This window comes from Solanum dulcamara, chromosome 9 (assembly GCF_947179165.1).
Source record: "Solanum dulcamara chromosome 9, daSolDulc1.2, whole genome shotgun sequence".
In the NCBI taxonomy this organism is placed as follows: Eukaryota; Viridiplantae; Streptophyta; class Magnoliopsida; order Solanales; family Solanaceae; genus Solanum; species Solanum dulcamara.
In genome coordinates, this window is record NC_077245.1 from 71,994,600 (window position 1) to 72,009,629 (window position 15,030).

Consider the following 15,030-nt stretch of genomic DNA (forward strand, 5'->3'; position numbering starts at 1 on the left):
GCAGTAAAATTGATTGTTTTTCCTTCTTTATAGATATCAAAAGATTGCATGAGAGGTAAGGAAGAAATAACAATATCACCAGTAGATAATCTATATTCATGTTCAATGACAGATAAATATTGGCCTACATATTTAATCATGAACCAAGGCACAAATGATAATAAAATATTTTCTTTAGCTAGATCAGTATAAAAATCTTCTTGAAAATATTTCTTTTCTTCTGGGAAAAATGATTGAAAAAACCAATGTCTAAAAGGTTCCCAATTTGTACAAAAAAATTCTTCAGATATTTGTTTTCTTGCCGGTGAATCCGGACTAAAATCAATGGATTTACTATCCATCTAAACCATTTGGAAAATTCATTTCAGAATCTGTTGGTTCACTTAAATCTCCTCCTCTAGCAATATTTTTATTATCAATTATGATATGATCAAATCTCTGAGGAATAGTTTCTCTAATCTGAGAAGTAGATGCCCTAGATGGTATATCTACTAAGTAATTAGCCGGAGAAATATAAGAAGACATAGATCTAGTTAATCTAGAAGAAGAATTAGTAATTCTAGGAATATTTTCATTATTAAAACGAAGTCTAACAGTCCCATCTGAAGTTTGGGAAATTTCAGTAAGATCATCACAAGTAATGTTTTGAGGGACAGCAGCCTCCTCAATAATCCATTCTTCAGGAAAATTAATTTCTTCCCATTTAATTAATCTACGTGTAATAATTTTAGACTTAGAAAAATTATTTTCAAATAATACAGTCTCATTATTATGGTCAGCAATACGACACCTAGGTGATAAAGTATACAAAGGTCGATACACAATTCTAGTACAAATACAAATCACTTCAGTACGAGGTAAATAATTATAACCATTAATTTTTACATTTAAAATCAAAGACTGTAAAACATTCACATCAGATAGTGCAACATTTAAATTTGGATAGGCGTTAAAATAAATAGCACCATAAGCTAAACTAGATTGGATTGTACCAATTAAAGAATTATTCCAATTTAAATTTCTACCATCTCTCAAAGCAGCAATAAAAGATTCAGGCAAACCTTTTAAGGTTAAAGGCTTAAAAGCAACTTGCACTAATCCAATATGCAAATAATTGAAATCTTTATGTTTATAATAATCAATATCATCTTGAGTAAAAAGATGGAAAATATCACTCTCTTTTTCCATGGTAAAACTTAATTCGGTAGTTTTAACAGTTGTCTTACCAGCAAATCTTTCAAATGTGCCTAATTTATAAATAGTTTGCACATCTACTTTAGGAATAGTCCAAGTATTTAATAAATCTTGATTAACAGGTAAATCTATTTGTTCTTTTAACATATTTTTAATAGTTTTTGGTTTTTTAAACCAATCCATTCAACGACGAGATTCTTGATTCAGATTCAACTTTTATTTATAAATGACCTTTATTGAAAAATTAATACCAAAAAACCTTTTTTTAAGTATAAGATAAAAACTAATCTTTTCCACATAATTTGAGTCAGGGAGAGTGTCTAACTTGCTTTCTCCTTAGTATAAGCGGCTAGAAGCAGACGCGTTTAATACCAAAAAATCTTTCCTTTTTAAGTATAAAATAAAAACTACTCTTTTTCACATAAATTGAGACAGAGAGAGTATCTAACTTGCATTCTACTTAGTATAAGCGGCTAGAAGCAAACGCATCTTGGGACGATAAATCTGCTTTGGCCAGGGGTACTTTCGTCCTTCCAAGTGTAGCTACACATATTCTTCAGTCTGTTATTGCATATACTCGCTTCTCATCTATGAACGCCGCAAATACTTCACATTATTTTTTGTCTGAATTTCTCACCTCTGTGTCGTCTGTTTTATCTTCTCTGACAAAAAATGTCTCTTAAAAACATAATTTTATGCGTTTTAAAACTAAACTTACTCCTTCATCAACATAAGAGTTCAGCAGGAACTAAATTATATCCTATAAAACATAAATTGTGAATTATGAATTAAACTTATGACTCCAATGTACAATCCGTAGAAATTTTGCTTCATAAAACATAACTTACATTATACTATTACAATACAAAAAATATACATTTGGGGTAGGGGGGGTCGTGGGTCACCATTTTAACTCATTTCTTATAAGTTGCGACAATTCTTAATTCTCAATTAAGATTTATATTAAGTTGCTAGAGTTAAGAAAAAAATAATTCTCAGTTGCTCCATTTTTATACAAAAAAAATTCAAATAACAATAACAACAACATATCCATTGAAATCTTTTTAAGTGGGGTCTGAAGAGTGTATGTAAAGTTTATCATTACTTTAAAGAAGTAGAGAGACTGCTTCTGAAAGTTCAATTTGTACAAATAAGTAAATAACGGATGTATTGATACATTGATAATACATAAAATGTACAATATTCATCGTAATTATACATTTTGGGCATATTTATCTTTGTTGTCTTACATTATATTTTTTTGTTATGCACATATTTCAATATATTCAAATCTTAAGATGCATGATCTTCATGATGATTTTTAAAAAAAGGTAGAAGAAATATGAAGTTGTAAAGATTCAGCAATCAGATTCTTGATTCAAATTCAAATTCAAATTTTATTTATAAATAACCTTTCATGAAAAATTAATATCAAAAAACCTTTTCTTTTTAAGTATAAAATAAAAACTAATCATTTTTTCACTTTAAATCTATTAAACTTAAAAGTGATTTTTTGTTGAATTTTACAAGAAAGAAAAAATATGAATTGTCACCATTTTATGGTGTTTTGGGGACTGAAATGTCCATTTAATTGGTTACAACTTATAGTTAGACTTAATGGGGCTAATATGTAACCCCTAAAAAGATTGTAGGAAAACAAAAAGAAATAAAGGAAAGATTTGCAATGTTTAGCAAATTGTTCTTATTAAATTTATTTTAAATTATTCTTTTCCTAATAAAATGTTCAGTGAGATTCAATAAGAGTAAAATAAAAATGATGTCATTATATAGTTGTTAAATAAGGAAATGCTATATTTTTTTTTGGGATATATAAAAAAAGAAAGAATGCCATATAAATTGACAAAAGAGAGTATCTAATTTTGAATTCTTCTTAGTATAAACTACTAGAAGCATACGCATTTTGGATGACAAATTTGCTTTAGCCAGAGGTACTTTCGTCCTTCCAAGTGCAGCTACACATGTTCTTTAGTCTGTTACAGAATATACTCGCTTCTCAGATAAGAATGCCGCGAATGTTTTACATTATTTTCTATCTGATTTTCTCACCTCTGTATCATCTGTTTTATCTTGTACGATAAAAATTGTCTCTTAAAGACATAATTTATGCATTTTGAAACTGAAGTTATGCCTCTATCAACATAAGTTCGACAAAAGCTAAATTATAGCTTATAAAACATAAATTGTGAGTTGCGAACTGAACTTATACCTCTTCCAATGTATAATCCACATAAATTTTACTTGGTAAAACATAACTTACATTATTATACTATTATTAACAAAAAATATACATTGGGTGGGGTGGGGGTTGGGAGTGGGGGTGCGGGGTCACCATTATAACTCCTTTCTTATAAGTTGCGACGATTCTCAATTTTCGATTGGGATTTATATTAAGTTCTTAGAACTAAGAAAAAAATTTTAAAATAATTCTCAGTTCCTCCATTTTTGTACTGAAAAATTCTCCAAAAAAAAAAAAAAGATTTGAAATTCATAGAAAAATCTTACAAATCGATTGTTCCTTCATCTTCAATTCTGTTTTTTAACCCTAAAAAATCCATGAATTTCCCCTTTTATTAAACTATATAGTTTAGAGAATTCAGAATGTCAGAGTTACCAACAATCACTCATGTTTCCGATATGATCACCGTCGGCGAGTTAGCACCGCCGACGAGTTCCCGTTCTGTAACTGATACGGTTAACGGGTCACACCGTTTCGTGATCCAGGGTTATTCATTGGCTAAAGGTATGGGTGTCGGAAAACACATCGCAAGTGATACTTTCACCGTCGGAGGTCATCAGTGGGCGATTTACTTTTATCCCGATGGAAAGAATCCTGAAGATAATTCTACGTATGTGTCTGTGTTTATTGCGTTGGCTAGTGAAGGAACGGATGTTAGGGCTTTGTTTGAGTTGACCCTGATTGATCAGAGTGGTAAAGGAAAACATAAGGTTCATAGCCATTTCGATCGGTCTCTTGAGAGTGGGCCCTATACCTTGAAGTATCGCGGCAGCATGTGGTAATTTAGCTAATTTTGTTTGACATAGTGTTTTCTTGTATCCAATTTAATTCCATACGTATGGAAAATGAAGAATTGAACTTAATTTAGTTGAAGTTGATGATCAAGAGGGCTAGTATAGTACAGTTGTTCCTTTTTGAGAAAGTAAATTAGTTTGGGTTTGCATATACATAATAGAATCCATTAAATGAATGTTGCTTTGTTTGTTCTTATATCTATTTCAAATCACATAATTTGCTAGACCTTATTAACAGCCCAAAAGCTAGTTACTGAGTTGGTACTTGGTAGAGATAAACCCCATTTAAAGATCTTCTTTTTTTGATGTCAGATATTGTTTTTTTTTCTTAATGGTCAGAATCAGAGTATTTCACGAATCCTAATTATAAAAATACGGGATAACACAATCCTTCAAGTTGTCGTATTCTCCTTTCTGTCCCTCTTACTCAACAAGTGGTGATTGTCTCCTTCCTCATCATTGACGTGACCTTTGTAACTCAAAGAAAAAAGAGAGTGGAAGATGCCATGTGTTTGTTGTATTATTTGCACTATAGCAAAATGTGATAACCGTCTTTGCCCAAATAACACCAGCTCATCATAATCCTTCTCAACCTTCTAAAGATAGATTCCATCGTTATACAACAAAATTGGAAATGTGAGTCAAACTGTTGGGCACAAGTAGCATATAGAATGGATAGAACAAGATTAGGTTGTCTCATGTGATTTGGGCATGTCTTGATTCCTGTGTCGATTTTTATATGGACGGGTCCATAGGTGCTATATTATGATGGATTAAATTAAAAAATGGACCAGTTTATAGGTGCGATATTATGATGATTGAAGGTGTTAAAAGAGAAGAAATAGATCTAAAATACTAGAAAAATTGTATTTGAGGCTTAATTGTTGTTGGTATACTTAAACTATCTCTGATGTTTGTTACGAATTCTTTTACTATGGTTAGGAAGTTTTATATTAGGATAAGGATAATTAGTGGGTATTATTCATCATCTTCTCAAACCACCAATCTACCGCCCTTTCCAACCCATAATCTAGGGGTCATTCAAACTTCCATATGATAATGAACTTCATAAAATGCTTATACATACTCAAATATATTGTATATGTGAAGCTCAAGTGGTAGCGGTACAGTACCTCATTGTAGTGAGACAAATTTCTCACCTTCAGGAGAGTCTTGGTAGTATTGAAAAATCTAGAACTAGCATTAGTTGACTATATCAACCCAAAATTCCAATAGTTACTTATCTGGATTGTATCTCAGCTGAAGTTCAATTGATATGCCTTTTGTATTTTTCGTGTAAAAGCAAAATTTTGAATAACATATAGGAAGTACTAGACTTTGGTGATCCCCCTTATAGCTACATGTATATGGACGCGACATATGCATGTTTTCGAGCTGAAAAATATGGTAGGATTCGTAATAATACAAATTGAAGGGAAGGGAGACAATTAGGTACTAAACTAGTGGGATTTATGTTGTTTACCCTACTTATAATTGATTTTTCCTCCTAATAAAATGTTTAGTGGGATCCAATAAGAATAAAATGGAAATGATGCAATTAAAAAGTTGCCAAATAAGATAATGTGACATTCTTTTTGAGACGGACTAAAAAGAAAAGGGTTTCACATAAATTGATATGAAAAAATATCTAATTTTGTTTAAGTTTAGAGAACTCTTGTCTTATCCGATAAAATTGTTTCTCAAGGCATAACTTTATGGGTTTTGAAACTACACTTATGCCTTCATTAACAAAAGTTCAGCAGGATCTCAATTATATCACTTTAATGACTTCGTTGAGGAGAGATGAAGGTTCGAAAGAGCTCGATAGGTTTGAGAAAGGGCGTAAACTCCCATAAAAGTGGAATTTGAGAATTGTAAACGGACAACCTGGATCTTATAAGACACAATTTGTGATTATTAACTGAACTCTTGTCTTTTACCGTATAATCTGTTGAAATTTTGCTTTGTAAAATGTAAGTTACGTTTTACTATTATAGTATAAAAAATATAAATTGGCTGTGATTTCCTCTTTTTTTTTGGGTGGGTGGGTCACCATTGTAACTCATTTCTGAATAACATTCTTATAAGTAGCGAATCTCAATTGAGATTTATAAGTTCTTAGAACTAAAAAAAATAAATTCTGAGTTCCTCCATTTTTTATAGAAAAATTCTCCCCAAAAGATTTGAAATTCAAAGAAAAATCTTACAAGTCCATTGTTTCTTCATCTTTAATTTCTGTGTTTAACCCTAAAAATCCACGGATTTCCAAACTATATAGTGTAGGGAGAATTCACAATGTCAGACTTACCCACAATGACTCACGTTCCCGATAAGATCACCGTCGGCGAGTTAGCACCGCCGACGAGCTCTCGTTTTGTGACTGATACGGTTAACGGGTCACACCATTTCGTGATCCAGGGTTATTCGTTGATTAAAGGGATGGGTGTCGGAAAACCCATTGCCAGTGATACTTTCACCGTCGGAGGTCATCAGTGGGCTATTTACTTCTATCCTGATGGAAAGAATCCCGAAGATTCGACATATGTGTCTGTGTTCATTGCTTTGGCTAGTGAAGGACCGGATGTTAGGGCTTTGTTTGAGTTGACTCTTGTTGATCAGAGTGGTAAAGGAAAACATGAGATTCATAGCCATTTCAATCGATCTCTTGAGAGCGGGCCATATACCTTGAAGCATCGCGGCTGCATGTGGTAATTTAGCTAGTTTTGTTGAACATAGTGTTTGCTCGTATCCAATTTACTTCCATAGGCATGACAAATGAAGAATTAAACTAAATATAGCTGTTCCTTTTCGAGAAAGTAAATCAGTTTGGGTTTGCATATGCACAATAGAATCCATTAAATGAATATTGCTTGTTTATTTTTATATCTAAATCAAGGCATCAGAATTTGCTAGACCTTATTAACAGCCCAAAAGCTAGTCACTGAGTTGGTATTTGGTAGAGATACCAAATTGTCGTATTCTCGTTTCGGTTCCTATTACTCATCAAGTGGTGATTGTCTCCTTCACCATCCTTGACGTGACCCTTGTACCTCAAAGAAAAAAAGAGAGTGGAAGATGACATATGTTGTTAGATTATTTGCACTATAGCAAAATGTGATAACCGTCTTTGCCCAAATAACACCAGCTCATCATAATCCTTCTCAACCTTCTAAAGATAGATTCCATCATCATACAATATTTGACAAAATTAGAAATGTGAGTTGAACTGTTGGCGCAAGTAGCATATAGAATGGATAGAATGTCTTAGATGATTTGGGCATGTCCTGATTCCTGTGTGGATTTTTATATGGACCGGTCCATAGGTGCTATATTATGATGGATTGGATTAAAAAAATGGACTGGTTTATAGGTATGTTATGATGATTGAAGGTGGTAAAAGAGGACGGAATAGATCTAAAATACTAGAAAATGTTGTCTAAAAAACCTAGGCTTTGTCGGAATTAATGCAGACTTAACTAAGAACATATTTTAATGGTAGCGAAGGATCCATGCAACAAGATAATTCGTATTTAAGGCTTAATTGTTGTTGGTATGCTTAAACTATCTCTGATGTTTGTTAAGAGTTCTTTTACTATGGTTAGGAAGTTTTATATTAGGGTAAGGATAATTAGTGGGTATTATTCATCACCTTCTCAAATTGCAGTGAGGCACAAATTTCTCACCTTCGGGAGAGTCTTGGTGGAATTGAAAAACTAGGGAAAAAACCAATGATTTTGATGTTAGAACTAGCATTAGTGGACTATATCTACCCAAAATTCCAATAATAACTTATGTTGTATCTCAGCTTAAGTTCAATTGTTATGCCTTTTGTATTTTTGTTGTAAAAACTAATTTTGAATAACTCAAAAGAAAACACTAGACTTTGGTGATCCCCTATAGCTAAATAGAGAAGCTTTTGTACTTGTAATGGGAAAAAGATTCTCTTCCATTTTGGCAGGAACTTGAAAAAAAGAAGAATAATCTTGTTTATAGCATTCTGATTAGCCTGCTTGGCCAAACTTTTCTCTTATTTTTGCTTTAATCTTTTATACTGCAACTCAAGACTTTTCCTGAAGTGGTTTATCTGTGTGCTAATAGGGGATACAAACGGTTTTTTAGACGAGCATTGCTTGAGACTTCAGATTATTTGAAGGATGACTGCTTGAAGATTAATTGCACTGTTGGAGTTGTGCGCTCTACAATAGACTGTTCGAGCTTGCATACAATTCAGGTCCCAGACCCGGACATTGGAGCACATTTTGGCATGCTTTTGGAAAATATGGAAGCTTCAGATGTTATTTTCAATGTGGCTGGTGAAATGTTTCATGCCCATAAGTTGGTATTGGCTGCTCGTTCTCCTGTATTCCACACTGAATTTTTGTATGGACAGGAAGGCGATGAGCAGGAAATTGTGGTTAATGATATGGAACCTGAGGTCTTCAAAGTGAGCATCTCCTTTTATCTTATTATGGCGATTTCTTCTTAGAAACTTTATTTCTTCTTGTTTTTTCAATGTATATCTGTTTTTAATATCATTATCACATTTCTCCATCTGTCTGGCTGTAATTGCTTCTACATATTTGCTTTTGGCAAAAATAGATTAGAGTTCTTTCAAACTAGAAGTGGAATACTAACTCACTGCTCTTTGGATTTTTCTTGTACAAGGCTATGCTGCACTTCATATACAGAGATGCTCTTGTAGAAGAAGAGCTAGAAGCAACTAGTACTTCTTCTACTACCCCCTGTATATCTGACACTCTGACAGCAAAATTGCTAGCAGCAGCTGATCGGTATGAGTTAACACGCCTGAGGAGGTTGTGTGAGTCTCATCTTTGCAAAGATATCTCTATCAGCTCTGTTGCACAAATTCTTGATTTAGCAGACCGTTACCATGCCGCTGAGCTCAAATCAGTTTGCCTAAGTTTTTCTGCTGAAAATCTTGCTGGTACGAGATATTTGTATTTGCATCATGTTCCCTTCTTTGCGGATATCTCATACTTTTAGATTTAAGTTGTTTGTATCTTCACATGTTGGATTGGAACAAACTTAAATGCTATGTTTTATTGTATCTTTGTTATGAGACATTGACCGTACACAAGACTCCTCATCTTCTCATTACATAGTCCTATCATGTTTGTCATTTGATGCACCGCTGCTTCAAGTCAACATTCCTTCTCAGATGTCATTGCCACCCACCTGCCTACCTTTTTCTTTATCTCTATGTTGTAGTTTACCTGTAGTGGACCTGGATACAGTTTCTAATGTTTTTATTTGTTGCTTTGTTTTGTCTCTCTTGTTCAAACTTGGGCACTATAGTTTCCACCCAGTAGATCAACATTTTCGGTCCATATCCTTAAGTGAGTATCATCTAACATTGTCCCCGTATGTGATGATCCTTTTTAACTCATGAAGAAAAAGATCCAATCTATGATATTGAGTATCAAATCATTTTCCAGTAGCTCATGTGAGCTGAAGTGAACTTATAGTACTGATGGAGTATGTCCTGTTATAAGGCCTGACTTGTTGACTTTTGTTTCCAGTGTTATTTACATACTCTCAGCATGTTTTTCTTTCATGCCTCAAAAGGGAAGAACGAGAAATGGGAAGTACTCTAGTCATAGGGATGGACATCAGAATGTTGTCCCCTTAGCAATTGTGTGGGGTTATTTGTAAAGAGAGAAATAGGGGAGCGTTTGAAGGGGTTGAACAACATCTTGTAAAATTGCGAAGTAGTTTGTTGACTTTGTTATAAGTTTCCTTTTGGTTTACCCATGAGATCCTTATTTGTGTAGAAGATTGGCTTGTATGTGGGTTTCACCCCATTGTTAATATTTTTTTTTGAGAAAGTAACAATAATAAAAAAGAAAAGAAAAGTGAAATGACTTCTTTCTCTCCCCCCCCCCTCCCTCTCCTCCCCTTATACAAATATAAATAGGCTGCAGATTACCCAGACAATATTCTGTGGCCAGCATACATCCCAACAGGTACCTGGTTACTCCTGCTAGTGGAAGGTGGCAGGTATCCCGTGGAATTAGTCGAGGTGCGCGAAAGCTGGTCCGGACACCATGGTCATAAAAAATAACAAAAACATCCCATCAGGCCCAATAATAAACATCTTGTCTCAAGCCAATCCCTTTTTTTTCACTTTGGTAGTTGTAGAAAATCCAGAATGAAGAAGCAAGAGAGAGAAAATCAGCAATGAAGCAAATAAGGTGACTTACCCGGAAAATGAAGTGGATCATTACGTGATCTGGCAGAGGTAGGCCAATAGGGATAGACTCGTGCTAGTGAATTTTGGCATGGACCGTCTTGTCACTAAACTTTTCATTTTTGGGGTAACTAGAGAAATCCTTGAGGTTCAGTGAAACGGTTCGAAACTTGATGGATAATGGGCTCATTTACCCTTCTCCACTTAAAAACCAGGTTTTTATGTGAGGCAGGATTCAAACCCATGATGTGTGCCTAACTCATACATCGCTCTTACCTCTAGATTAAAGCCCCGGGGTTCCGTCTTGTCATTAAAGTTACGGACACAAACTTCAATTCAGTTGAAGATGAGTCTATGAGTTAACTATGTCAGGTGGGCTCTTTACCAGTTCCCACATCACCTCAAATTTCACCTGCAACAGTCGTGAAATCAACAACTCAACTAGTGGAAAAGCAACCTTCCTTTTAGATTAGTAAGCAAGGTAAAATAGAACTAATCTAATACTAATACATGTTTGAAGTGTGTGATCATCTCATCTTAAAGCTTAAGTTGTTAGAAAGAGTGTATTTTTATTACTTAATTATAGTCTCAACATCTATAAGCTAAAAGAACTTCTCCAATGACAAACCATGGTGAATCCTTAGTGACAGAATTTGTGGGTACTTGCGGCAATGGGTTATATCAGCTTGAGCTCAATTTGGTTGTAAATGACGTCAATGACTATCAAAATAAATCTTATATAGTTATATTAGATTGGGGTGGCTTGGATGAAATAGAGGCTTGCGGTTGGAGTCATGTGCGATAAGAAGGTACCGTCCAAACTTAAAAGAAAGTTTTACAGAGTGGTGGTTGGACCGTCCCTATTGTATGGGTTGAAGTGCTGGCCAGTCAAGAACTCTCATGTTCAGAAGATGCATGTTGCGGAGACGAGGATGTTGAGATAGATGTGTGGTCATACTAGGAGCGACAAGATTAGGAATGAGGTTATTCGGGAGAAGATAGGTGTGACCTCTGCGGCAGACAAGATGAGTGAAGCGAGGCTGAGATGGTTAGAGGTGCGTTGACGCCCCAGTGAGGAGGTGCGATAGGATGGTTGTAGGAGGGAATCAGAGGGGTAGAGGTAGGCCGAAGAAGTATTGGGGAGAGGTGATCTGGACGCTACTCCATATTACCAAGGACTTGACCCTAGATAGGAAGAAGTGGAGGACGCGTATTAGGGTAGAAGGTTAGTAGGGGTGAGGGATTAGTGGAGGATCAACGTATTGTGTTGTGTATCGTGCCTCTATTATCACACTTTTTTTGCTGTTAGTGTTGTTTCTTCACGGTAGACTCTCCTATTCATTGCTATGTTGTCTTTATTGTTTCTTAATCTTTTACTTGGGTTGTGGCACTTGAGCTGAGGGTCTTTCAGAAACAGTCTCTCTACCTCATCGAGGTAGTGGTAAGGTCTGCGTACACTCTACCCTCCCCAAACCCCACTTAGTCGGATTCCACTGGGTATGTTGTTGTTGTTGTTGTTGTTGTTGTTGTTGTTGTTGTATAGTTATATTAGATTGAGCAAGTTATCTGCAGAATTAATGTAAAATAACAAAGTCGATGTAACTTCCCTGTAAAACTTTCCAGCTTTTGAATTCAAAGAAGTTATCTGCTGAATGAATGTATAACAAGGAGGAAATCGTAAACCATTCCATTAACTAATAGGAAATTATTTAATTGTTAAACCATCGTAAACTCTCTGACAGAATTGTTGGGTACTTAGCGAGTATGTGCAATTAGTTTTAGCGCAATATGATTATTAACGACTGTTAATGACTCTCTTAAAGAACTAGATCCTATATTTTTTGGAATACATATAGTGGCTGCTGAGGACTCTCTAAAAAGAATTTGACCCTATTTAGCTGACTGCAATATAGTGAATGAGTGGTTTTGGTTGGTGTGTCATAGACTTCCATCTCTTATATAATAGATTTTAACCACTGAAATTACATGCTCATGGAAAATGAATTTAAAAATGACAAGATAAAATATGTATGCATGGGTGTGTTGTTCTCTTGCTGGCCTTCTCCCAAAAGAATTCTAGAAATTGGAAGTGCAATGTGTTTTCTACCTTCTAGATTCTAACTCTTTGGTTAGGTTGTGGTGCTCATACAGAGCCAGTTTGTGGCTTGAATACTAAGTGTGTCTCAGGTAGTTTTTAGTAAGAGTCTAACAGAGAGCAAGAAATACAGATGTCATGCAGCTTTGGTAGTTAGGATGCCGCTAATCGGCTACTGGTCGTACGATGTTGTCAAATCTCTTGTAAAGATAGAATCAGAAACTAAGAATTATCTATATAGATGTTGAAACAGCTTTAGCCACTAACAAGACCCTACACTCAGATTCAAAAGGTATGGTAGCAAGGCGCAGCCTTTTGGCTCAAGTGTGAAGGGATGTCAAATGTCTGTAGAAAAGACTGAAAGAGATCCAATCAATCGTTGACTGATTTAGAAAGGAAAAATGAATAGCTGATGGCCTGTGTAGTTGGGTGCAACATATAGATCTAAGGGGGTGTGAAACTATTTTTCATGGGAAATGTTTTGTTGGAAAATATTAGGAGAGGGGGTTCGGGGGTGTTGGTGGGTGGGATGGTCAAGGGTGGTGTGGATTGTTGATGTTGGGTGGATGGGGAGGACACAATGAACTTGGAATGTCACTTATAGAACTTGTTTTCTCTAATTTCATTAGAGAAGTCATTTCCCTCATTTCTAAGGAGCTTGTTTTCCTTAGAGATAATGTTTTCTAAAATATTTTGACCAAGCAAACATGAGAAAATTGAAAACATAAAATGCTTCCCTCCATACCAAACACATTCTAATTGTACTGTTTCTAGTGCTTTTTGCGGGAACTATGAAGGCCGCTTCTTTTGGAAGTAGAGTTTGACTTTTGTTCTCAAACAAGTTTTCTGATAAACCATTGAAACTGATTAAGAGAATCAGAAGTTTCTACAGAACTGAGAAAATAATTTTTGAGTCCCCTAAACTCTTGTGAGTAAGCCATTCTACATCATGAGAGATTGCTATTAATTTGAATGTTGTTATGAATGCGATGTTACACATTACCTTGCTTATGCTAATGGCTGACTACTGTCGGAGTTTAGTTGGATTTTGAATACTTTTACTACATCCAAAAGTAACATATTTTGAATTTGCATCTATTAAGTGGGGATTCATATAGCCGATCCCTACTTGTATGAGACTACGGTGTAGTTATTATTATCTGTTGTGTTCCCAAAACAAACAACAAATTGATCTGTTGTGTAATGTTCTTTAATTTTCTCGCACTACAGATTTCCATTCATCTATTTCTTTGTATTTTGGCAGCTGTCATGCAATCAGATGGTTTTGAGTACCTTAAAGAAAATTGCCCCTCTCTTCAGTCAGAGCTTCTTAAAACTGTGGCAGGTTGTGAGGATGATAGTAGCAGTGGAGGTGGGAAGTCTAGAAGCGTTTGGGCACAGCTTTCAGACGGCGGTGATACTAATGGGAGGAGGATCAGGCAACGGACCTGATTTTAGATGTAGGAAATTGTTAAAATTTGTTGCATGTATATTGGAGGATGTGCTGGAAATGTTGGTAAAACTACAACAATGTAATAGAAAGGTAAATGTTCATTAGTTTTCTGCAAACATCTTTGATGAACGTCTCGTGCGTATTATATGTATAACCTGAAAGTTGCTAAATACACCAATTTGTACCTTCGTGATAAAACCAGGTTTGGTTTCCATTGGCCAGGTAAGGTAAAGCTTGATCTGTAAATCATCAATGTAAGGATAGTTCTGTTTGGATTTCAAGCATGCTGTTGTATAGTAAAAAGATGCTGACTCAGCTCTGATTTACTGAATTGCAAAATTTGTCACTTCTTGTGTTTTGGTTGGAAACAAGTTATCTCGGAATAATTTATCCTATCACTATGGTATAAATGGTGAGATAAATAATCCAATGACTAACTAATACCTCCAACCAAACATAGGATATAATAATCTTGCATTTTATTCCAGGATTATTATACCTCACACTAAACGACTCCTACTATACAGACAAGTAGGCTTTTGCATGAATTATCAGTAGGTAAGAGTTACAAATTGTGTTGTTGGAAGATATACAACAACAACAACCCAGTGAAATCCCACAACGTGGGGTTGGAAGATATGATACTGTTAAAAGAAAATATTTATTTTACCATTTAGTGCTTTTTATTGTTTCTTCTTTAGAAGAAACTAAAGTTAATCTTATGATTTTTGGCCAGAAAAGATAGTTTCCTGTTCTATCCAGTGATGGAAAACTACCTTAATATTTGAAGAGACAGATATCTTCTCTCTTCTTCCCTTTTTTAAAATAGTTTTCCGTCTCGGATGTCCTGACTGATTTAGATTTCTGTCATGTAAGGTTAAAGTCTAGGAAAGTGCTTCCCACCAACATGTTATTCATTCTTAAAGCTCGAACTTAAGACCTCCAGTTAAAGATTATAGAATCCTATCTGTTTCTCTACTACATGGGTCACTAAAGACGAATATATCCTATTTGTACTTTTACTGGCTA

At 34.9% G+C, this 15,030-nt stretch overlaps 1 protein-coding gene across 1 annotated transcript; it reads left to right on the forward strand.

Annotated features, from left to right (window-relative positions):
* Nucleotides 1-3,592: 3,592 nt before the first annotated feature.
* Nucleotides 3,593-14,247, forward strand: LOC129902694 (BTB/POZ and MATH domain-containing protein 4-like). Its single transcript, XM_055978063.1, has 4 exons — nucleotides 3,593-4,229; nucleotides 8,344-8,689; nucleotides 8,911-9,190; nucleotides 13,813-14,247. The coding sequence occupies exons 1-4, from the start codon at nucleotides 3,814-3,816 to the stop codon at nucleotides 13,998-14,000; spliced, it is 1,230 nt and encodes a 409-aa protein (XP_055834038.1). The 5' UTR covers nucleotides 3,593-3,813; the 3' UTR covers nucleotides 14,001-14,247.
* The last annotated feature ends 783 nt before the right edge of the window (nucleotides 14,248-15,030 follow it).

What these genes read in the sequence shown, in the direction of transcription:
- LOC129902694 (XM_055978063.1), top strand. Translation starts at nt 3,814, where the DNA reads ATGTCAGAGTTACCAACAATCACTCATGTTTCCGATATGATCACCGTC. An exon ending in TGGAACCTGAGGTCTTCAAA is followed by an intron (nt 8,690 to 8,910) that starts GTGAGCATCTCC and finishes TTCTTGTACAAG; the next exon opens with GCTATGCTGCACTTCATATA. An exon ending in TTCTGCTGAAAATCTTGCTG is followed by an intron (nt 9,191 to 13,812) that starts GTACGAGATATT and finishes GTATTTTGGCAG; the next exon opens with CTGTCATGCAATCAGATGGT.